The sequence below is a fragment of the Nelusetta ayraudi genome, unplaced genomic scaffold, assembly GCF_046127955.1.
Source record: "Nelusetta ayraudi isolate G7.1 ecotype Tasmania unplaced genomic scaffold, CSIRO-AGI_Nayr_v1 ptg000011l, whole genome shotgun sequence".
NCBI lineage: Eukaryota > Metazoa > Chordata > Actinopteri > Tetraodontiformes > Monacanthidae > Nelusetta > Nelusetta ayraudi.
This window is the reverse complement of record NW_027466061.1, coordinates 28985519-29010000: the sequence shown is the minus strand read 5'-3', so window position 1 is coordinate 29010000 and position 24482 is coordinate 28985519. Positions and strand designations below refer to the sequence as shown.

Sequence of the window (24482 nt, the reverse complement as noted above, 5' to 3'; positions counted from 1 at the left end):
CTGTAAACTCCTGGATACAGCCCAGATTTTCAGGAGTATCCAGGAGTATCCCTGTTGTTACACGGACCGGAATACTCCTGCATACTCCTGAATACTCCTGGATACTCCTGGATACTCCTGGATACTCCTGGATACTCCTGAATACTCCTGGATACTCTTGAATACTCCTGGATACTCCTGAATACTCCTGAATACTCCTGGATACTCCTGAATACTCCTGGATACATACCAGTCTTGGTGGGGGCCACAGCTATTTGTATTTCACACCTGGTTGCCATGGTGAATAATCCCCTGGGTGCTTGCTAGGTTGACCTTGGTCAACAGTCTTCCTCTGGATAGGTGGAACAATGTCTTGCCCCTCCTATAAAAACCCCTTCCCATTGGTCCAGTGTGTAGGGATACTCCTGGATACTCCTGGATACTCCTGGATACTCCTGGATACATACCAGTCTTGGTGGGGGCCACAGCTATTTGTATTTCACACCTGGTTGCCATGGTGAATAATCCCCTGGGTGCTTGCTAGGTTGACCTTGGTCAACAGTCTTCCTCTGGATAGGTGGAACAATGTCTTGCCCCTCCTATAAAAAACCCTTCCCATTGGTCCAGTGTGTAGGGAGGAGCTTGTTATTTTTAATTTAAATTTACATATTATTTTTATTATTGTATATATTTTATTCCTTTTATTTATTATTATTAGTATATTATCATATGTATAATGTACATATATGTCACCCAAAGATGAATTACACACATGTTTTTCTGATCAAAAAGCTTTATTTCAAAGGACAATAGAATTCACACACAATACGAGCACTGCTGCTGCATGTGCGATTTAAAAGACACTAGTGGCCTTTGGCCTCAAGTCAATCAAGTCTCTGCTGGTGAGTTACAACATATTTCTGGTCAATGTCCAGGCTCTGCTGGAGCACACCACACAGTGTGGACAACTCTGCACTGCGGGGTGGAGGGTGGACAACCCACACTGGGTGGAGGCCGGACAACCCACACTGGGGGGTGGAGGCCGGACAACCCACACTGGCCTTCCATCCCAGATGGAGTCCTCCTCTTGGGACATGAGGTCCACTGTTACAGTCCCCCACAAGGCCTCTTCCCCAGTTTGGAGGACACCAGCTCTCACGTTGTACAGCTGCATAAGCACAGGGAAAACAGGAGTTAGACCACTGAACACATCAAAGTGGGGCAGAGTTAATAAAGTTACTCTTAATTAAGTCATTTCCCCATGTTACTACATGTTACTACATGTTACTACATGTTACTACATGTTATTACATGTTACTACATGTTACTACATGTTATTACATGTTACTACATGTTACTACATGGGGACATGTGGTCTCACTCACTCTTCTCTTCCTTTGCCTCATGCGTGCAGCAATCCTGCTCTCCTCTTTCTTCTGCGATTCTCATCCTGGTTCTTCCTGTAACTGAATCGTCTCCAAGTCCGTCTTGCAGGATGCTAGAGACAAGAAATGGCTTTAATTCATTATCAAACTCAGCATATACAGTAGAGCGGTGTGAGAGAGAAGAGAGAAAGATGTTTTGATAAATGAAACTGATTTTAAGTCTCGGTTTATTTTATGTTTAGAGCCATTGGACATTGTGACTCACCCACTGTGACTTCAGGCTCCACATCCCAGAGCCAAGGAAACTTCCCTCCAAAGATGTGTTGTCACCCCCTGGTGGTGGTGGGGGGGTGATACACTGTGGAACAAAGGAAGCCAGGTGTTAGGAGGGTATAATGGCCTGGAGAAATGAAGGCACAGGCTGGAATTACACATGAAATAATATTTCCACCAACAAAAACCTTATCTTACCATGTCTGTGGATCATATCTGTGCGTGTTGTTTTCGCCATTGTGCAACCTTTGCACGGCTTCCTGTAAAAAGAGCGGGAAAAGTATGAAGGTTAATTTCACAATCACATGGGATAAAGTAACCTAATAATCGGTCCATTCCATAGGCAGCAACGTAAAAGTGTAAAATACCAGTAATCATATATATATATATATATATAAAACACACACACACACACACACACACACACACCGGGCAACTAAAACAAACTTACTGAAGCAGAGCAGTTTCTTCTTGGATGCCGGCTCCTTTCCTCTGGTGACCTTGAGTTCCTCTCTGACCTTGCAAAGCATCGACTCCATCCTGTCCAGCCGCTTATTTACAGTGTCCATGAACGCCTCCAGCTTTGTGAATATGGCCTTCACTGCGTTGGGACTGCTCATCTGCATGAAGGGTGCAGGAGAGGTGGAAATGGTTCCGCAGAAATCCAGGCTTCGTTTGCAGGACATCCTCAGCGAGAAATGAGTAACAACTACAGTGAACTATTGGAGTTGGTTGTTACTGTGGACGTAGTTCGCTCTTCACCCCTGACGTCGGACGAAACGCTCCCATTGGTTGATTACAGTCACGTGTCTCCACTGAAGCGTGAAGTAGAACAATGGCAGGTCACACTGCATGTGGAATATGTACTCAGCCCCCCACACCCCCCATCCATATAATTTGCATGTGAAAGGCCAAGCCACCAGCTAATGACTTTCGTCTGGTAGCTTCCTGAAAACCTGCTGTATTCAGGAATTTGCCTGTCCGCGTAACACATTGCTGCATACTTCCGGATACCTCCGGGAAACAGCAGGTTTGCCTGAACTTTACTGTGCCCGGATATTTCCGGATACGGCCCTTTTCATGCAGTGCTCCCTGCTGAGGCTCCTCCCAGCTGAGGCCCCTCCAAGCTGAGGCTCCTCCCTGCTTCACTCTCAGCTGAAAACCGCCCCAGCAAACATTGGAGGTCCTCGCTCAGTGGCGCCAACACGATGACATCATCTGCAAAGAGCAGAGATGCAATCATGTGGTTCCCAGAGCAGCCAACTGAACACCCCCCCCCCGGCCCCTGGCCTTGACAAAGGGCGGTCCTGCCGGTACGGCACAGCGTTCGGGTTCAGATCGGCCCGTATGGGTGTTTAAGTCCCCCAGCAGAACCATGGAGTCCCCAGTCAGAGCACCACCCAGCACCCCTCCCATCGAGCCAGTACCTCTCAACCTCCCTCACAAGCTCCTCCCCCCCAGCGAGGTGACACGTCCCTACAGCTAGAGGCCGTTTCCAAGGCCCGGGTCATCAAGGCCTTCAACCTCGACTGCCGCCCGTCCCACCTTGCACCTGAACCCCCATCGCTTGTTCCCACTGAGCCCAGCTGGGCCTCGTGGCCAATGGCCCGGCTACCGTGTGCTCACATGCGAGCCCAACCCCAGGCCTGGCTCCTGGGTGGGGCCCTGGCCACCCCACACCGGGCAATGGCACAGCCCCTGTGGTTTTCTTCTTCGTAGGGGTTTTGATTGTAAAGAATTCTGATCAATAATCAATAATCAAAGGTTGACCAACGTGAATCAAATTAGATTTCACCTGCAAATTCCATTCCATTCCGTGCAGATGATTTCCATTTCAGTACATTGCTACGTTAGAACTTGATGTTCCAGTTGCACCTGTCTGTGTTGGTACCTAACCCTACCCTAACCCTAACCCAGGTGGTGGCAGAAGACGCAGACAGTCGTCTCAATGGCGCTGTTCTGTACTCCATCATTCGCGGAGACCAAGGCAACCAGTTTGTGATGGATTCAGTCAGTGGACTCCTCAAGGTCAATAAGCAACTGGACCGTGAGACAGTGAGTAAAGGCTCTCACTCACACGAAGGTCCTCGAGTGGCCCGGCCTCGGGTGTTGCAGTCCAGCAGTAAGAGTCCAGTAAGAGTCCAGAAGTAAGAGTCCAGTAAGAGTCCAGTAAGAGTCCAGTAAGAGTCCGGTAAGAGTCCAGTAAGAGTCCAGAAGTAAGAGTCCAGTAACAGTCCAGCAAGAGTCCAGTAAGAGTCCAGACAGTTTAGTGATACTAGTGAGTTTTACTTCGAGTCAGCGTGTCTTGATGTCGGCCACTGTGAACTTCCTGCACTGCTAGCTACGCTATTCCCATATCCGCTAATCCCACTTCAGTTGCCGTGATCATTAGAATTCCTTATTTGCAGAACTTGGGGGAACCCAGTGAGTTTGCACCCTCTTAATTCTATGACAGATCAATCAGTTATTAACATGAGTTACTTTCAGTCTGTTTGCTCTGTGTTTCTTTAGCGTGCTCGCTAACACGGCCTTGTTATACTTTGTTTTTGTTCTGTCAGATTCCCAACTACTCGCTAACGGTCCTGGCCGTGGACCGAGGAGTTCCGGCGATGTCTTCGACCGCGACGGTCAACGTAGACGTCTTAGACGTGAACGACAACCCGCCCACTTTCTCCCTGAGCAGCCTGACCACCGTCACACAGGTCGGTCCCATGACAAACCATGTCCATCTATTGCTTTGATGACAATGATGACAATGATGACGATGATGACGATGATGACCTCTTCATCTTCCTCATCAATGATGTCCTGTTGTTGGGTTTATTTGAACGGACTTGCATTGGGTTCAGACCGAGCTCCTGGTGTCAGTGTTCAGAACTCCTGGTGTCAGTGTTCAGAGCTCCTGGTGTCAGTGTTCAGAGCTCCTGGTGTCAGTGTTCAGAACTCCTGGTGTCAGTGTTCAGAGCTCCTGGTGTCAGTGTTCAGAGCTCCTGGTGTCAGTGTTCAGAACTCCTGGTGTCAGTGTTCAGAGCTCCTGGTGTCAGTGTTCAGAACTCCTGGTGTCAGTGTTCAGAACTCCTGGTGTCCTCTGGGAGGTCAGCAGCTCTGAGGCCTTGCGGTCTCCTCGATGTTCACTGCTGTTTGTTGTCTTCAGAGTTGACGGAGCTCTAACAGTGTCTGTCTGTCTGTCTGTCTGTCTCTCTGTCTCTCTGTCTGTCTGTCTCTCTGTCTGTCTCTCTGTCTGTCTCTCTGTCTGTCTCTCTCTCTGTCTGTCTGTCTGTCCCCAGGAAAACAAGCCAGTGGGCACCAGCATCCTGACGTTGGCCGTCACAGACGAGGACTCCCTCCAGAACGGCGCCCCCTACCAGTTCCACATCCTGTCTGGGAACGACGGTCAAGAGTTCGTCCTTGAGAACGACGGAACCTTGGTGGCCAACAAACTGCTGAGGCGGAGCCACGCGACTGAATATGTACTTCAGATACAGGTCAGCTCGCAGTACCTTCTGGTCCGCCTCCAGGGTTCCCAACAGTGCTTGAAGTTCGGTCCACAAGCTGTGGTTCTGTGTGAGGTCTTCAGGTCGTCCAACTGTTCTGCACTCAGCACTGTCACAACCTCTGCACTGGGACTCTAGGGATACTAGGGTTTCCTAGCATGACAGAGTCCCAGTGAACCTCTGTCATACTAGGGTTTCCGAGCAGAGTCCCAGTGAACCTCTGCACTGGGACTCTGTCATACTAGGGTTTCCCAGCAGAGTCCCAGTGCAGAGCTTCACTGGGACTCTGCTAGGAAACCCTAGTATGACAGAGGTTCACTGGGACTCCGTCATGCTAGGAGACCCTGGGAGATCTCTTCCTGTGGTTCATGGCGATGATGAACGGATGAAAATATTCACCCGTTCCTCTTTTCCTCCGTCACTCCTCACACATTCAGGGTTCGACTCGTCGATGCGTTCGTGCCAAAGTCTTTGAATCCTGCGATGCTTTTACCCCTCTTTGTTCTGCCAAGTCCATCGTGTTCTTCTTAGAACTGTTGTAGAAGAGTCCCCCCAACCCAACCCTACCCATCCCTAACCCTAACCCCCCAACCCAACCCTACCCAACCCTAACCCTAACCCTAACCCTAACCCCAACCCTACCCAACCCTAACCCTAACCCTAACCCCCCAACCCAACCCTACCCAACCCTAACCCTAACCCCAACCCTACCCAACCCTAACCCTAACCCTAACCCTAACCCCCCAACCCAACCCTACCCAACCCTAACCCCCCTACCCTACCATAGCCAACCCTACCCAACCCTAACCCATAACCCCCCTACCCAACCCTACCCAACCCTAACCCTAACCCCCCAACCCAACCCTACCCAACCCTAACCCTAACCCATTGGACTGCCTCGGCTTCACAAGGTGGAACTGAGAGGCCCAAAAACGTGTGGAAGGCGGGACTTATTTCTGCAGTGTGTGCAGTTGTGGAAATCTGACAGACGTTTGGGATCGACGGGTCGATCCAGGAATCCACCAATCAGAACGCAGCTCTCTGATCCTCTCACCTTCTGGCTCCCTGGCAGGTGACGGACTCGGGGAAGCCCCGCCTCTCCTCCGTCTCCTCGCTGAGCGTGCGGGTCATCGAGGAGAGTCTCCACCCACCGGCGGTCTGGCCTCTGGAGATCCACATCGTGACCCTGGAGGACGAGTTCCCGGGCGGGGTCATCGGCCAGCTGCACGCCAGCGACGCAGACCCCCACGACGCCCTGACCTTTGGCCACGCCCTCCCGGCCCAGCGCAGCCTCTTCAAGATCGGGCCCCGCGACGGCCGCATCGTGGCGCTGGGGGGGCTGGACGCCGGGCGCTACGCCCTCAACGCCAGCGTTAGCGACGGCCGCTTCACCGTCCCGGTGGCGGTGGACATCCGCGTGGAGCAGGCCACGCCCCCCATGCTGCAGGAGGCGGTGACGGTGCGCTTCGAGAGCGTCACGCCGCAGGACTTTGTCTCCGCCCACCTGAGCGCCGTCCTGAAGGTCCTGCGGGCCGCCTGTGCCGCCTCGCCGGCTGACACGCTGCACCTGCTGGGCCTGCAGCCGGTGGGCGGGACCCGGCAGCTGGACCTGCTGCTGGCGGTGGGGGCGGGGGGGTCAGGGGGGGGCGGGGGCTACTACAAGGCCGCCTACCTCACCCAGAAGCTGAGCGCGGCGCGGCGCCACCTGGAGGAGCTGCTGAGGGTGTCGGCCATCCTGGACAAGAACTGTTCTGGCCTGGAGTGCCGGGGGGGGGCCCGGTGCGTGGAGAACATCGTCCTGGAACCGCTCCACCCGGCCGCCTACAGCACCGCCCGGCTCAGCTTCGTCTCGCCGCGGTTCCATCGCACCTCCCGCTGCACCTGCCACGGTGAGTCGGCCAATCGCAGGGCTCCGACATCAGGACCCGGGGACCCGGGTGGCACCACGGGCCCTGACCTCTGACCTGGTTGATTGGTTGATTGATTGATTGATTGATTGATTGGTTGATTGATTGGTTGATTGGTTGATTGATTGGTTAATTGATTGATTGGATGATTGATTGATTGGTTGATTGATTTGTTGATTGATTGGTTGGATGATTGATTGATTGATTGATTGGTTGGTTGGATAATTGATTGATTGAATGGTTGATTGATTGATTGATTGATTGGTTGATTGGTTAATTGATTGATTGATTGATTGATTGGTTGATTGATTGATTGATTGGTTGATTGATTGGATGATTGATTGATTGGTTTATTGATTGATTGATTGATTGATTGGTTGATTGATTGGATGATTGATTGATTGATTGATTGATTGATTGAATGGTTGATTGATTGATTGATTGATTGATTGAATGGTTGATTGATTGATTGGTTGGTTGGTTGATTGGTTGGTTGATTGATTGATTGGTTGGATGATTGATTGATTGATTGGTTAGTTGGATAATTGATTGATTGGTTGATTGGATGATTGATTGGTTGGTTGGATGATTGATTGATTGGTTGATTGGTTGATGGTTTTGGGGGAAATGGGCTCTTAGGAACTTCATGCAGTCAACAGAAGCTTTGTTCAGCTATTGTGAGTGGGAGTGGTTTCCATCAGTCAGGTGGATGCATCCGGCCAATGAGCTGCCGGGGAGTCGTAAACACTTCCACGCCAGCTTCTAACAGACGTGCTGTTGTCCTCTCAGACGCCAGCTAACAGCTAACAGCTAACAGCTAACAGACGTGCTGTTTTCCTCTCAGACGCCAGCTAACAGCTAACAGCTAACAGACGTGCTGTTGTCCTCTCAGACGCCAGCTAACAGCTAACAGCTAACAGACGTGCTGTCTTCCTCTCAGACGCCAGCTAACAGCTAACAGCTAACAGACGTGCTGTTGTCCTCTCAGACGCCAGCTAACAGCTAACAGCTAACAGACGTGCTGTTGTCCTCTCAGACGCCAGCTAACAGCTAACAGCTAACAGACGTGCTGTCTTCCTCTCAGACGCCAGCTAACAGCTAACAGACCTGCTGTTGTCCTCTCAGACGCCAGCTAACAGCTGACAGCTAACAGACGTGATGTTTTCCTCTCAGTCGCCAGCTAACAGCTAACAGCTAACAGCTAACAGACGTGCTGTCTTCCTCTCAGACGCCAGCTAACAGCTAACAGACCTGCTGTTGTCCTCTCAGACGCCAGCTAACAGCTAACAGCTAACAGACGTGATGTTTTCCTCTCAGACGCCAGCTAACAGCTAACAGCTAACAGACGTGATGTTTTCCTCTCAGACGCCAGCTAACAGCTAACAGCTAACAGCTAACAGACGTGCTCTCGTCCTCTCAGACGCCAGCTGTGCCGCAGTGTCTGAGCAGTGCCAGGACCAACCCTGTCCTCCGGACATGCAGTGCTTCACTCAGCAGCCAACCAGAGGCTCCTATGGATGCAGGTGTCCCTCCGGCAAGCTGGGGGAGTGTGCAGGTGGGTGTCACAGGAGCGCCACAGGCTAACGCTAAGCTAGTCCCAAAAACACTACTGAGGCCAGTCTGCAAAATACAGTTTGGTGTAGATATGTATATACATATATATATGTATATGTATATATATGTGTGTATGTGTATATGTATATATATATATATATATATATATATATATATATATATATATATATATATATATACACATGTATATATATATATACACATATATATATACATGTATGTATATATATATACACATATATATATATATATATATATGTGTATATATGTATATATATATATATATGTGTATACATATCTATATTGAAAAGACCCGCGGGCCAACGAGCCGCAGTGGCCGGCGTGGAGAGGAAGGACATGGCGCTCGGGTCCAAGTTGTGTCTCGCCGGCTGTGCTGCAGGAGTGCTGCCACCGTGAGGTGAACAGAGGAACTGCAGTCCACTGAAAATCAGCCGGCGAATTGCAACTGGCGCAGTTTACCGTCTCCTCAGCTAATACACACTTTCTATTGGCTAAGTGGAGCGTGTGTGTGTGTGTGTGTGTGTGTGTGTGTGTGTGTGTGTGTGTGTGTGTGTGATGGGGTGCTTGAGGCCACTCCTCCCTGAGTTTCTCTGGCAACAGCTACATCAAGTACAGACTGTTTGATTGGCTGCAGCCGGAGCTGAAGGTCAGCCTCCGGATCAGAACCCTGCAGAGTCGAGGGGTGGTTCTGTTCACTCGGACCGAGCCCTGCGTCGTGCTCCAGGTATGTGAGTCCTGACCCGGGCCACTGCGCCGAGTCCTTCCAGATGTTCCTGCTGTGAGAGAGTCTCCCCCTGCTGGTGTGTGTGAGCAGCTGCAGGAGGGGAAGCTGTGCTTCCAGCTGTCGTGCGGCCCGGGCGACGCCGCCCCGGCGGACCTGACGGGCGTCTCGGGTCACCGGGTCAACGACGGCCACTGGCACACGGTGGCGCTGGAGCTCAACCACACCTTCAGCGGCCTGGCGGTGGACAGCAGCCACTTTGAACACTGCCTGGGAGCCTCGAGGTCGCCGGCGCTCACTGCAGACAAGAGCATCTGGCTGGGGGCGCTAGTGAGTCCCTGAGTGGAACCCCAACCCTACCCTACCCTACCCTATCCCTAGTCCCTGAGTGGAACCCTAACCCTATCCTAACCCTAACCCTAGTCCCTGAGTGGAACCCTAACCCTAACCTACCCTAACCCTAGTCCCTGAGTGGAACCCTAACCCTATCCTAACCCTAACCCTAGTCCTAGTCCCTGAGTGGAGGACCCTGCTGATCCTCCCTCTCTCTCTGTCTCTCTGTCTCTCTTCCTCTCTCTCTCCCCCTCTCTCTCTCTCCCTCTCCCTTCCTCTCTCTCTCTCTCGCTCTTCCTCTCGCTCTCTCTCTTCCTCTCTCTCTCCCCCTCTCTCTCACCCTCTCTCTCTCTCCCTCTCTCTCTCTCTTTAAAAACTACAATGATTTTCAAGTGGAATGTGCTTGACGTGTTCATTGATCAGAAGGTCTTTGTTGCTTGTACGAGTTGTTCATGTTGTGCAGTTGAACACCCTAACACCCTACCCTACCCCACTCTAACACCCTAACACCCTACCCCTACCCTAACACCCTACCCTACCCTAACACCATACTCTACCCTACCCTACCATACCCTAACACCCTAACCCTACCCTACCCTACCCCTACCCCAGGTGCAGAATGAGCAGGGCATCTCGGAGCAGCAGAAGAACCCGCTGGTTCTGCAGGGCTTCCAGGGCTGCCTGGACTCGGTTCTGGTCAACGCCAACCAGCTGCCCCTGCAGAACAAACGCTCTCACGTGGCCGAAGTGGTGGAGCTGGCGGAGATCAAACTGGGCTGCGTGCTTCACCCGGACCACTGCCTGGCCCAGCCCTGCCTGAACGGAGCCACCTGCGTCAACCTGCCCTCTGGTGGTAACGTAGAGCATTGCAGCAGTGATGAAAGGTCCAGTGTGGAATGTTGGGCTTCTGGGTCCACTGCACACTGGCAGAACCGGGTCTGTGTTTAAAGTGAACCTCTAACCCGAACCCTAACCCTGACCCTGCTCCACCCACCAGGCTTCTCATGCCAGTGCAGCCCCAGGTTCACTGGAGGTCACTGTGAGATGGAGGTCACGGCTTGTGTGCCAAACCCCTGCCAGAACGCTGCGGCTTGCAGGACCATAGGCCACGCCTTCCTGTGCAGCTGCAGGAGGGGCTTCAAGGGTCTGGTGTGAGTTCCCGTCAACACAACAACACAACGAGACCAAGACACAACGACACAACAACACAAAGACACAACGACACAACGATACAAAGACACAACGACACAACAACGCAAAGACACAATGACACAACGATACAAAGACACAACGACACAAAGACACAACAACGCAAAGACACAACAACACAATGACACAAAGACACAACACAACGACACAACAACACGACACAAACACAGAACAACACAATAACACAACAACACGACACAAAGACACAACGACACAAAGACACAAAGACACAACAACACAAAGACACAACAACACAAAGACACAACGACACAAAGACACAACAACACAACGACACAACAACACAATGACATAACAACACGACACAAAGACACAACAACACAAAGACACAACGACACAAAGACACAACAACACAACAACACAAAGACACAAAGACACAACACGACACAACAACACAAAGACACAACAACACAAAGACACAAAAACACAACGACACAAAGACACAACCACACAACACGACACAACAACACAAAGACACAACGATACAACGATACAACGATACAACGACACAAAGACACAACGACACAACGACACAAAGACACAACAACACAAAGACACAACAACACAACGACACAAAGACACAACAACACAAAGACACAACAACACAAAGACACAACAACACAACGACAGAGTTGGGAGGAAAGTCTGTGTTATTCCAAACGTCTTGAGTTGATTTGTTAGGATTATTAAAGAATGTCCAGAATGAAGTCTGGACCAAGCGGTGCCGGGACTCTGCTCTCCGACCTTGAGGGACTGCAACCAACATGGAAGCTACAACACTCAACTGTTGTAGCTTCTGGAAGCTCTTTGCTAGCAGCATAGAAAACAACACAGGGCTCAGTAGCACGCTAAGACGTGGAACTACTGTCATTGCATGATACCCTTTTACAACCTGGTAATTATCACCTCAGAACGAGAGCCTGGTGGTTTACAGTGTCCAGTGCGGCAGCAAACTACGGAAGCGCGTCAACTGGGGTTGATAGAATACGAAGCCAGTCGAAGGATTGCTGGGGTCTAGTTGATCTAGTTGATCTAGCTCTATGATCTGTGTACAAGTACGATAACTTAATGGCCGAAACCAGACAAACTACCATCAGCGGACTTCACGCAGGCAATACAGGAATTTAACTCCCAAGCGAGGCCTGACTCCCTGTGAAGTGTGGTGATGGTTTAGAATTCCCCCTCGGTCTCAAGTAATAACGTGGTAGTTTGATGTTATTACCTGAGACTGAGCCCTGTCTTTCTGTAACTACCCTTTTGTAGTTTTTTCTGACCCAAACGTTGCCTTTTTTTAAACTCCTGCAGCTGCGAGGAGGACGTGAACGAGTGCGCCCGCGGCAGCCTGGCGGACGAGTGCGAGAACGGCGGCGCCTGCGTCAACACCCACGGCTCCTTCTACTGCAACTGCACGGCCGGCTTCGTGGGCCGGCGCTGCGGCTCGCGGCCCATGGTGGTCCCAGACATGCGGGCAGGCCGGGCCGCGGTGGGGCGAGAGGAGTTGGTGGGCATCGGCGCGGTGCTCCTGATGATCGTGGCGCTGGTGGTCTCCTTCGTGATTCTGCGCAAGAGGTTCTTCCAGAAGGACTACGCCCGGAACGACCTGTCCCTGGTCCAGGACCCGGCCACAGCGGCGCTCCTCAACAAAGCCGCCGGCTTCCACTTCAAGACGCTGCACTGCCACTCCGGGGACGCCCTCGACCTCTTTACCGAGACCTCGGGGGGGTCGGCGTTCAAAGGGCCTCCCCGGGTTCCCGTCAGGCCCGTCGCCTACACCCCCTGCTTCAAAGGAGACCCCAAGGCCACGTTGCAGAAGGTGGCGGAGGGCCGAGGCGGCGCGAAACACACGGAGATGAAAACCTTCCACCCCAGCGAGTCCCCCAGGATCCGGCCGGGGGGCAACAGGAGGGGCCTGGTGGTCTGCAGCGTGGCCCCCAACCTGCCTCCAGTGGCCCCCAACCTGCCTCCAGTGTCCCCGTCCTGCTCAGAAGACTCCATCTGCAAGAGCCCCTGGGACAGCAAGGAGGGTGAGGCAGCGTCGGTCCACCCTGCTGGTCTTCAGGGTTATGAAGTCCTGGACGGCAAGACCAGGACTTTATAACCCTGCTGGTCTTCAGGGTTGTAAAGTCCTGGACGGCAGGACCAGGACTTTATAACCAGAGAGAGCAGAGAGTGGAACCTTTGCCAAAACTTCAAGATTTTAAACACTCAAATTTATTCCACATGTACAAAATATTAGGAAGACGGGTTTTTACCCTCTCAGGCCAGCAGGCGGTGCTGTTGCATGCTTTTATGGCACCGACCCTAACCCTAACCCTGCTGACCCTAACCCTAACCCTGCTAACCCTAACCCTAACTCTAACTCTAACCCTTCAACCGTACCACCAGTCAAAATAAAACCCTCGGTGAGGCTGCGTTCAGCCATCATGGCCGTTATTGGTGGAGCAGGCTGCCAGGGAAGCAGTCTGACCCGAACCCGAACCCTGCCAGGGAACTAGTCTGACCCGAACCCTGCTAGGGAACCTCAGAGTCTGTTGATATTTTAAGAGGAACTTCAGACAAAGCTTTTAACAGTGGTGGCGCCCCCTGTGGCTGCAGACTGTGGTGCCGGCCGCCCATTAGTGGCCTTTCCTCACCCTAACCTTAGTGCCCAGCTATCCTACCAACGTGTGTGTGAGTACGAGTGTGTGTGTGTGTGTGTGGAGGGGCGGGTCCAAATGAGGGGGTGGGAGGGATGAGCCTTTATTGATTGATTTATTGGCCTGGTCTGGCCTGGCCTGGTCTGGCCTGGCCTGGTCTGGGCTGGCCTGGTCTGGTCTGGCCAGGCCTGGCCTGGCCTGATCTGGTCTGGTTCTCCTGGTGTTGCCACCCTGCACCTGCACCACTGCGTTTCCCAGAAAGTCACAACACATTAGCTAACGTGTTGCTAACATGTTGATAACGTGTTGCTAACGTGTTGCTAACGTGTTGCTATAATATTCTTCCTCCACTGCCCATGGTGTTGAGTGACGGAACTCAAACTCCTCTACTGTTGATGAACTTGCAGTTGCTGCTTTCCTCCACTGGGTGGTGCTCCTCCCACAACTTCTGCTGTGACTTGCAGGTCTTTTCACAGATGAGGTGGGCGTGGATGAGGTGGGCGTGGACGAGGTGGGCGTGGACGAGGTGGGCGTGGACAAAGTGACATGTGGCGATGGTCGGAGTGTCTCAGAGGTCAAATGTGGGAGTTTGTTCCGCTCGGACTCCTGCGAGGACAACGGTAAGAAAAACACTGAAGCTGAAGTATTGCAGTAGTTTGAAAACACTCAACAAGAGGCTCAAACAATCAAAGTCATGGGTTAGGGTTAGGGTTAAAAAGGACCTCAGCGGAACCTGAAATGCTGCAAGGTTCAGTAAAAGAACCCAGAACCGAGGCCCAATGTGTGTGTTTGAAGGACGATTCACAGCAAACTACGACATACTTTATTGCTCTGTGGAGGCTCTCAGTCTTCTGGCTCAACTACAAGCAGAAGCCATGAGTTTGATCCAAACCCACACCAGCTGTCACTTCCTCTTTGTGTTCTTGGAACTGGAAAAGTTTTAATGTGTACTGTTGTGTACTGTTGTGTACTGTTGTGTATTCCAATGCAAGCTTTATGCCACTGCTGCCACCAGTGAGCGACTTCAGTAGGCAACAGAAACCTTTTTCTATTTTGTATCCTACGTTTCTGTACACAGACGTGCTTTTACTTTGTAATTTTCCACGCTACAATATCTTTTTATTAACGTGTGAATTCCAAACTGACGGCTTTACAAAGAGTAGAAACAGCAGAAGGTTTGATAGCTTGATCAAAGTGTGCGTACTCGTTGAAGGAGTGTCCTCAGCAAACTCAAGTGTGCGTACTCGTTGAAGGAGTGTCCTCAGCAAACTCAAGTGTGCGTACTTGTTCAAGGAGTGTCCTCAGCAAACTCAAGTGTGCGTACTTGTTTGAAGGAGTGTCCTCAGCAAACTCAAGTGTGCGTACTTGTTTGAAGGAGTGTCCTCAGCAAACTGTCTCTTGCTTGCAGCCTCCATCGTCACTGTCATCCGCCTGCTCAACGACGCAGTCGACACCATCGAGAGTGAAGGTAGTTTTTATATTTATACTTTACTGTAGTTTTTCGTCATTTACTTTGTACTTCGTCTCACTTTGAACACGTTAAAACCCCCCCGCCTTTGTTGACCTCTGGAATGCAGTCCGTGGCCTCACTGGAATGTCGGGACGTCCCGGTCCCGATTTTCTGCTCCCGATCCGATCTTTTTTTCCTTACGTTGAATAAAGCGAATCCACTGCATTCCGACTTTTCTTTTGGTGCATTTCAAAATAAAATGCGATGCTTTGCTTTTCCTCAACGTTCCAGTGAGCTCGCTGTATGAAATATAGAAGTGAAATAAAACACGATGATGTAACATCGTGTTTATGAAGTCGGCACATTTATTTTGAAAGTGCATTCTGAGCTTGGCGATGACTTCACTCTGTGCTCAGTAAACAAAATGAATCAATAACTTCAGTTACAGTAAACTACAAAAGCAAAATAAACTTCAATCAGTGTAGCAGCTCACGGCTAACAAAGCTAACTAGCGAGCAGCGTCTGCTGCTTCAAACCAGCTTTTGATTGGGTAGCACCGCTGTATTCCTCATCTTCTGCTTCCTGTTTCTTCAGTTACCAAAGTAAAATAGTTGTGTTTTAGGAAGCTGTTTTAGGAAGCTGCACCACGTGAAACCACTAGATGGCAGACTTTGCATTTCGTCCCCATTCGTCTTCCAAAGCTTCCACCTCAGTACGTAGTTTACGTTGGGAAATAACCCTTCCAAAATAAAACAACCGTCAGATGGGAGATTCTGAACGCCGCTGTGGTGAAATATGCCAGCTCGTTAAGGACGTCCCCCCTCCAGTGTGAATATCACTGCAGGGGAGGGGCTTGAGTGCCACGACTTTTACTCCACGTTCAACAGAGAACTACGGAATCTCATCACTCCCCTGGTACCGATACCAGTACCAGGTCCTGGTGCCGATACCAATGTCAGGTCCTGGTACCTACCGATACCAGTACCAGGTCCTGGTACCGATACCAATGTCAGGTCCTGGTACCGATACCAGTATTAGGTCCTGGTACCGATACCAGTGTCAGGTATTGGCACCAATACCTGGGGTTGAGTACTCTACTGGTACCCATAGGATATGTACTGATACCACAACACCAGTACCAGTTGTGTACATTTTGTTGATGTTGTGTTGGTACTGCAATGAAAGTTCTGCTGAGGAATGTTTGATAGAACACAAACAGCTGTGGAAAAATTAAAAGAAACTCCATAATGTATTTTATTAACTACCCTGCATTGCTATTGGTGAGCACTGAGAAGAAAGTACTGGTACTCTACTGGTTACTGGTTGTGGTACTCTACTGGTACTGGTACTGTACTGGTTGTGGCACTCTACTGGTTGTGGTACTCTACTGGTCCTGGTGCTCTACTGGTTCTGGTTCTCTACTGGTCCTGGTACTCTACTGGTTGTGGTACTCTACTGGTTCTGGTATCGGTGCATCCCTATGACTGAAGGCCTGTGTGGACGTTGTGATCTTCTGACTTTCTTCTTCTCCTGCCCACAGTTTCAGACATGGAGCTCAGTCGAACCTTCAACACAGGTGCCTGATTGGTTCCCTTACTGTCTGTGTGCCGCATGCTTGTCCAGTTGGTTCTTTATGAACTGCACTGAGGTTCTGCACTGTAAATACGGAGGCTGCTCAGAGACAACGAGGCTCCGTGTTCTTGCTAACATTGTTCCATGTGTCGTCTCCTCTCCCTGTCCCAGGGTTCCACTGGCACCCCTCAGACTGGAGGCCAACCGCCAGGTTCTCCGACACTGAGGACTCACCGGTCAGCCAAGCAGGTCCTGGGACCCGTGGCGCCGTGGCGCCGGCCTGCCTCCAAACGGGTCCGCAGCTGCTGGAGTCTGACTACTACCTGGGGGGCCACGACATCGACAGTGAGCGTCCCGCTTCCCACGGCGAGGTCCTCCTGAGCGAGGATCTTCCCGCTCTGCCGTCCCACCAGGACCTCCCCGAGGAGGCGTGGCCACCCGTCGCAGCAACGCCGAGACTCGGTCACCAAGACATGCTCGCTTCTGGCGGCGCTGCGTCCCGCCCGGGACCAAACTTCCTTCCGGGTCGGTCCCACCCTCCGCCTGCGCTGCGCTCGGGTCCCGCCCCCCCGGGGGGGTTCAGGTCTTCGGTGAAAGGCAGCGAGGTCGCGGATGACGTCTCGGCCGAGTCGTTGGCCCCAGGAAACGTGGCTCGGGTCGAGCGCAGCCTCAGTTTGGACGGCCCGGCCCACCTTTGTGGTGGAGAGACTGCAAGCGGAGACCTGCAGCTGCAGACTGAGGTCTGACCCATCGGGCCCGGCAGACTGAAGTGTGACCCGCCGGGCCCGGCAGACTGAAGTGTGACCCACCGGGCCCGGCGGCACCGACGCTACGCGTGCGACTGAAAGAGACGCACAAAGGTTTTGCGGTAGTTTGGTGGTTTTGTGACGCAGAGACAGATTTCCTCCGACGTGCGGCCGAACTCGTGGCGTCAGAAGCACAGAAGAAGAAACGAAGACGCAACAATCGACTGTGTGGCAAGAACACGTAAAGAAAACGTAAAGAAAACGTAAAGAAAAGAGATTTTTATTTCATGGTTTCCTAGAACCTTGTATAGGAACGTGTTCCGCCTCTTCTATCATAGAACACGTAGGCACCGGTAAGTGTGGAACCTTGTGTCGTGTTTGATCTTCAAAGCCACAGGAAGCAACGTGAATGAACTCGTTTAAATAAAGAGTTGTGAAAAAACCCGACTCGACTAAAAAAAGCACAAAGAGTTTGAAGACTTCCTGACTTCACGCTGTCTCTGCAACTGCAATACAAAGATTCTATTGAAAAAAAGAAGCGGTGAACTTTTTTATTCATTTGTGTGAAAAAATGTTTGCTTGACAGGAAGTGGCAGGAAGTCACAGGAAGTGCACTTTTTCAAATGTTTTAATCTCTCGATGCTTCATTGCAAAAATGCACTGAAACGTGTTTGTGTTGTTTTCCATACCTAACCCCCCCAACCCTAAACCCAACCCTAACCCCCCCTACTCCCCCCCAACTCTACCCTCCCTAACCCCCCCAACTCTAACCCCCCAACCCTAAACCCAACCCTACCCTCCCTAACCCCCCAACCCTACCCCCCCTAACCCCCCCAACCCTAAACCCAACCCTAACCCCCCAAACACCCCCGACCCCAAACCGAACCCCCCCAACCCTAACCCTCCCTAACCCCCCCAACCCTACCCTCCCTAACCCCCCAACCCTAACCCCCCCAACCCCTACTCCATACCGAACCCCCCAACCCTAACCCAACCCTACCCCAACCCCCCCAACCCTAACCCTACCCCCCAACCCTAAACCCCCCCTAACCCCCCAACCCCATACCGAACCCCCCAACCCTAAACCCTAACCCATACCTGACCCCCCTCAACCTCCCCTAATCCCCCAACCCTAAACCCTAACCCTAAACCCTAACCCTACATTTCATTCTGTTCCTTGTAGGGCTGCACAATTATTAATCACGATTATTCATCGGGAGGGCTGCTGGTTGGAAATTGCGCCCGGGGGGGGGGGGGTTATGACTGGCTTCACGCAGGCTGGACACAGACACGCAGCGGACCGGGTGTGGCCCGCGGGCCGTGGTTTGCCCATGTCTGCACTCAGTCCTCACCTCCAGATGCTGCTGTACTGTCTGCTCCCGACATCGCATCTCTTTCTCTCTCTCTCCCCCCCTCACTCTCTCTTTCTCTCTCTCCCTCTCACTCTCTCTTTCTCTGTCACTCTCCCTCCCCCCCCCCTCTCTCTCTCTCCCCCTCACTCTCACTCTCCCCCCTCACTCCCCCCCCCTCTCTCTCTGTCTCTCTCCTTCTCTCTCTCTCTCTTTCCCTCCCTTTCTCTCTCTCCCCCTCCCCTGCTATTTCGGCAGCTTAATGAAGTCTGACCCTTGCGTTCGCCCCCTGGTGGTGGGAGGACTGAACATGCTCGATTTGACAGCCGGCTTTTTAAACCATCGCCGACGATCGTGATTAAAATTCCATTCACTGTGCGGCCCTACTTCCTGTCACCAAACCTGTACTTCCTGTCACCAACTCTGTACTTCCTGTTACCAAACCTGTACTTCCTGTCACCAATGCGTCTCTAAATGCTGCTGTTGTGAGTTTGGATGCACTGACGGTATAAAAATATCCTCAAAGAAGAAGAAGAAGAATCTCTGCTAGCAGTCAAGCTAGCATCGTTCTAATAATGCTACGCAGTTACACACACACACACACACAAGCACACACACGGGAGGCAAAGCAGGAAGTCTGAACCATCCTCCTACCTGGGACAGCTGGGAGGGGCTCCAGCAGCACCATCCCCCAACACACACACACACACACACACACACACGCGCACAAGCACTGTTTGCCCTCGAGTCCCTCAGGTGGAGACGGTTCCAAGAATCTCGGGGTCCTCGTTCACTGGTGTGGCAGCGACGGAGCTGATTGGTTGTTCTGCAGTGATGCAGTGATGCAGTTGTTGCAGTGATCCTTTGTGATGAAGAAGCTCTCGATCCTCCAGTCAGTCCACGTTCCAACCCAAGTCCTGCTTCTTCCACTGAGGATTCAGCTGCACCAGTGGCTTCTGGGACGTCTCTCCCAGTAACCACAGCAGCTGGTAGGGAGAAGCAGTCCGCCAGCCAGCAGGCTGCATTGGGGTCAAAGGTCGCGACACGCCCAGCAGCTTGTAGGGAGAAGCAGTCCGCCAGCCACCAGGCTGCACTGGGGTCAAAGGTCGCGACACGCCTAGCAGCTGGTAGGGAGAAGCAGTCCGCCAGCCACCAGGCTGCACTGGTTTAGCTCCACTTGTTGTAGTTCTGTCAGCCACCACTAGATGGAGCTCTACTCATCATACTGATTCCTGGCCCCTCAGAGCAGCGACACACTGCACTGAAAGCTTTGTAGATCTGGTCCGGTCTTCCTTCACTCCACCCCGGCCTCCTCCAGGTACCCTAACCCTACCCTGACCGTGACCCTAACCCTCCCGCACAGCCCACTGTGATTGGTCACACTCTTGGTCGCTGCTGAGCCACACTTCCTCAGTTTAGCGGCTAATGCGGCTACGTAGCCCAGCGCGGCCGGAGCTCCCGCAGCCCCTCGGCAATTTGATTTTTATTTTATATTTCATTTTATTTATTTGTTTCGAACATGTAAGAAAGGAAGAGAAATAAAAAGGATACAAAACCAAGACACAAAAGAAAAAAGATATATAAATAAAAAGGTAAGAATAAATAAGCAAACAGCAGTGAAAAATACAAGAGAATAATACTGTTCATGTTGGAAGAGGGGCTAGGAAGAAGTATAAACTTTTATATACCTACCCCTAGGGTTAACCCTAACCCTAACCCTTCTTGAAGAGCACAATGAAACCAGCCTGGACCTGAGAGCCTTCCAGGTAGCGGCCCGGTGGGTTAGACGTGACCTACCTAGGATTGATCAGGACATCATTGACCACGCGGAAGCTGTCATCACAGCAAGATTCCAGCTGGGAGAGTCCGTGGAGCCGGTACAGACCCCTAGACCGGTCAGTGTGGATTGTTTGGTCCAGGTCCAGGAGCCTTCCCAGTCCAAGGCTGTGACCTTTCGGACCCAGACAGTCCCGGTCCAGAAAAAGTCCACTTCGGCAGCTACAATGACCGATAGTGGTCAAGACGTGGACTGGTTTCCGGCACAGGGACCGGTGCAGTCCCCGAGAGACCAGAGAAGAAGGGGTGGGCGGAAGACCGTGGGGGTCATCCTCAACAAGCCCCCCTTCTCCTGGCATTTCACTTCAGACTCAGAGGAGGAAACTGACTTGAGGAAGTCCCAAGAGTCATCAACCACCCGACTCACCTTGAGGAGCAGGGCTCCACGCCTTTTCCATCGTCGCAGTCTCCGATCCAAGTGGAGGCCCAGATTCACCAGACAAGATCCGCTTTGTCTGATGAACCGGTGGAGGAGGAAAGGGTAAATACCCCTTCCCCTCAAACTTTGAGACGGGTGGTTGCTCAGGCAAGCCAGGCCCTGATGACCTCCCTGCCACTCTTCTCACCTGACACATCCTGAGAAGAGGAGGCAGTGCGAGTCCCGGAGGAGGAGGAGGCAGAGTCCCAGAGGAGGAGGAGGCAGTGAGGGTCCCAGAGGAGGAGGAGGCAGAGTCCCAGAGGAGGAGGAGGCAGTGAGAGTCGCAGAGGAGGAGGAGGGTTAGGGTTAGGTATAAGGGTAATAACCACGATGAGGCGGTTAGGGTTAGGGTTAGGGTTCCTCAAGTACTAGAAGCCCCAAATTTGCTGTGGGCGCTTCTTGGGGGCTCCTGATGAAAGAGCAAGTGGCCCCATGTCTCTAGGACAAAGTTGAAATTTCACCCCATAGACTTGCATTGAAATAAGGCTGAAGCTAGGGTTAGGGTTAGGGTTAGGGTTCCTCAAGTACTAGAAGCCCCAAATTTGCTGTGGGCACTTCTTGGGGGCTCCTGGTGAAAGAGCAAGTGGCCCCATGTCTCTAGGACAAAGTTGAAATTTCACCCAATAGACTTGCATTGAAATAAGGCTGAAGCTAGGGTTAGGGTTAGGGTTAGGGTTAGGGTTCCTCAAGTACTAGAAGCCCCAAATTTGCTGTGGGCGCTTCTTGGGGGCTCCTGATGAAAGAGCAAGTGGCCCCATGTCTCTAGGACAAAGTTGAAATTTCACCCCATAGACTTGCATTGAAATAAGGCTGAAGCTAGGGTTAGGGTTAGGGTTAGGGTTCCTCAAGTACTAGAAGCCCCAAATTTGCTGTGGGCGCTTCTTGGGGGCTCCTGATGAAAGAGCAAGTGGCCCCATGTCTCTAGGACAAAGTTGAAATTTCACCCCATAGACTTGCATTGAAATAAGGCTGAAGCTAGGGTTAGGGTTAGGGTTAGGGTTCCTCAAGTACTAGATGCCCCAAATTTTCTGTGGGCGCTTCTTGGGGGCTCCTGATGAAAGAGCAAGTGGCCCCATGTCTCTAGGACAAAGTTGAAATTTCACCCCATAGACTTGCATTGAAATAAGGCTGAAGCTAGGGTTAGGGTTAGGGTTAGGGTTAGGGTTCCTCAAGTACTAGAAGCCCCAAATTTGCTGTGGGCGCTTCTTGGGGGCTCCTGATGAAAGAGCAAGTGGCCCCATGTCTCTAGGGCAAAGTTGAAATTTCACCCCATAGACTTGCATTGAAATAAGGCTGAGGCTAGGGTTAGGGTTAGGGTTAGGGTTAGGGTTCCTCAAGTACTAGAAGCCCCAAATTTGCTGTGGGCGCTTCTTGGGGGCTCCTGATGAAAGAGCAAGTGGCCCCATGTCTCTAGGACAAAGTTGAAATTTCACCCCATAGACTTGCATTGAAATAAGGCTGAAGCTAGGGTTAGGGTTAGGGTTAGGGTTCCTCACGTACTAGATGCCCCAAATTTTCTGTGGGCGCTTCTTGGGGGCTCCTGATGAAAGAACAAGTGGCCCCATGTCTCTAGGACAAAGTTGAAATTTCACCCCATAGACTTGCATTGAAATAAGGCTGAAGCTAGGGTTAGGGTTAGGGTTAGGGTTCCTCAAGTAGTAGAAGCCCCAAATTTGCTGTGGGCGCTTCTTGGGGGCTCCTGATGAAAGAGCAAGTGGCCCCATGTCTCTAGGACAAAGTTGAAATTTCACCCCATAGACTTGCATTGAAATAAGGCTGAAGCTAGGGTTAGGGTTAGGGTTAGGGTTAGGGTTCCTCAAGTACTAGAAGCCCCAAATTTGCTGTGGGCGCTTCTTGGGGGCTCCTGATGAAAGAGCAAGTGGCCCCATGTCTCTAGGACAAAGTTGAAATTTCACCCCATAGACTTGCATTGAAATAAGGCTGAAGCTAGGGTTAGGGTTAGGGTTCCTCAAGTACTAGAAGCCCCAAATTTGCTGTGGGCGCTTCTTGGGGGCTCCTGATGAAAGAGCAAGTGGCCCCAATTCTCTAGGACAAAGTTGAAATTTCACCCCATAGACTTGCATTGAAATAAGGCTGAAGCTAGGGTTAGGGTTAGGGTTAGGGTTCCTCAAGTAGTAGAAGCCCCAAATTTGCTGTGGGCGCTTCTTGGGGGCTCCTGATGAAAGGGCAAGTGGCCCCATGTCTCTAGGACAAAGTTGAAATTTCACCCCATAGACTTGCATTGAAATAAGGCTGAAGCTAGGGTTAGGGTTAGGGTTAGGGTTCCTCAAGTACTAGAAGCCCCAAATTTGCTGTGGGCACTTTTTGGGGGCTCCTGATGAAAGAGCAAGTGGCCCCATGTCTCTAGGACAAAGTTGAAATTTCACCCCATAGACTTGCATTGAAATAAGGCTGAAGCTAGGGTTAGGGTTAGGGTTAGGGTTAGGGTTCCTCAAGTACTAGAAGCCCCAAATTTGCTGTGGGCGCTTCTTGGGGGCTCCTGATGAAAGAGCAAGTGGCCCCATGTCTCTAGGACAAAGTTGAAATTTCACCCCATAGACTTGCATTGAAATAAGGCTGAAGCTAGGGTTAGGGTTAGGGTTAGGGTTCCTCAAGTACTAGAAGCCCCAAATTTGCTGTGGGCACTTCTTGGGGGCTCCTGATGAAAGAGCAAGTGGCCCCATGTCTCTCGGACAAAGTTGAAATTTCACCCCATAGACTTGCATTGAAATAAGGCTGAAGCTAGGGTTAGGGTTAGGGTTCCTCAAGTACTAGAAGCCCCAAATTTGCTGTGGGCGCTTCTTGGGGGCTCCTGATGAAAGAGCAAGTGGCCCCATGTCTCTAGGACAAAGTTGAAATTTCACCCCATAGACTTGCATTGAAATAAGGCTGAAGCTAGGGTTAGGGTTAGGGTTAGGGTTCCTCAAGTACTAGAAGCCCCAGATTTGCTGTGGGCGCTTCTTGGGGGCTCCTGATGAAAGAGCAAGTGGCCCCATGTCTCTAGGACAAAGTTGAAATTTCACCCCATAGACTTGCATTGAAATAAGGCTGAGGCTAGGGTTAGGGTTAGGGTTAGGGTTCCTCAAGTACTAGAAGCCCCAAATTTGCTGTGGGCGCTTCTTGGGGGCTCCTGATGAAAGAGCAAGTGGCCCCATGTCTCTAGGACAAAGTTGAAATTTCACCCCATAGACTTGCATTGAAATAAGGCTGAAGCTAGGGTTAGGGTTAGGGTTAGGGTTCCTCAAGTAGTAGAAGCCCCAAATTTGCTGTGGGCGCTTCTTGGGGGCTCCTGATGAAAGAGCAAGTGGCCCCATGTCTCTAGGACAAAGTTGAAATTTCACCCCATAGACTTGCATTGAAATAAGGCTGAAGCTAGGGTTAGGGTTAGGGTTCCTCAAGTACTAGAAGCCCCAAATTTGCTGTGGGCGCTTCTTGGGGGCTCCTGATGAAAGAGCAAGTGGCCCCATGTCTCTCGGACAAAGTTGAAATTTCACCCCATAGACTTGCATTGAAATAAGGCTGAAGCTAGGGTTAGGGTTAGGGTTCCTCAAGTACTAGAA

At 51.5% G+C, this 24482-nt stretch overlaps 1 protein-coding gene across 1 annotated transcript in view; it reads left to right on the top strand.

Annotated features, from left to right (window-relative positions):
- Positions 1-17319, top strand: part of fat3a (FAT atypical cadherin 3a) — a 37695-nt gene extending 20376 nt beyond the window's left edge. The window contains exons 18-31 of the mRNA XM_076019842.1: positions 3555-3692; positions 4196-4339; positions 4925-5122; positions 6204-7020; positions 8459-8593; positions 9204-9358; positions 9449-9685; positions 10301-10541; positions 10686-10839; positions 12221-12953; positions 14078-14171; positions 14960-15019; positions 16542-16577; positions 16745-17319. Of these exons, the coding sequence (XP_075875957.1) occupies positions 3555-3692; positions 4196-4339; positions 4925-5122; positions 6204-7020; positions 8459-8593; positions 9204-9358; positions 9449-9685; positions 10301-10541; positions 10686-10839; positions 12221-12953; positions 14078-14171; positions 14960-15019; positions 16542-16577; positions 16745-17319 (3717 nt within the window). The remainder of the gene's footprint in view (positions 1-3554; positions 3693-4195; positions 4340-4924; positions 5123-6203; positions 7021-8458; positions 8594-9203; positions 9359-9448; positions 9686-10300; positions 10542-10685; positions 10840-12220; positions 12954-14077; positions 14172-14959; positions 15020-16541; positions 16578-16744) is intronic.
- The last annotated feature ends 7163 nt before the right edge of the window (positions 17320-24482 follow it).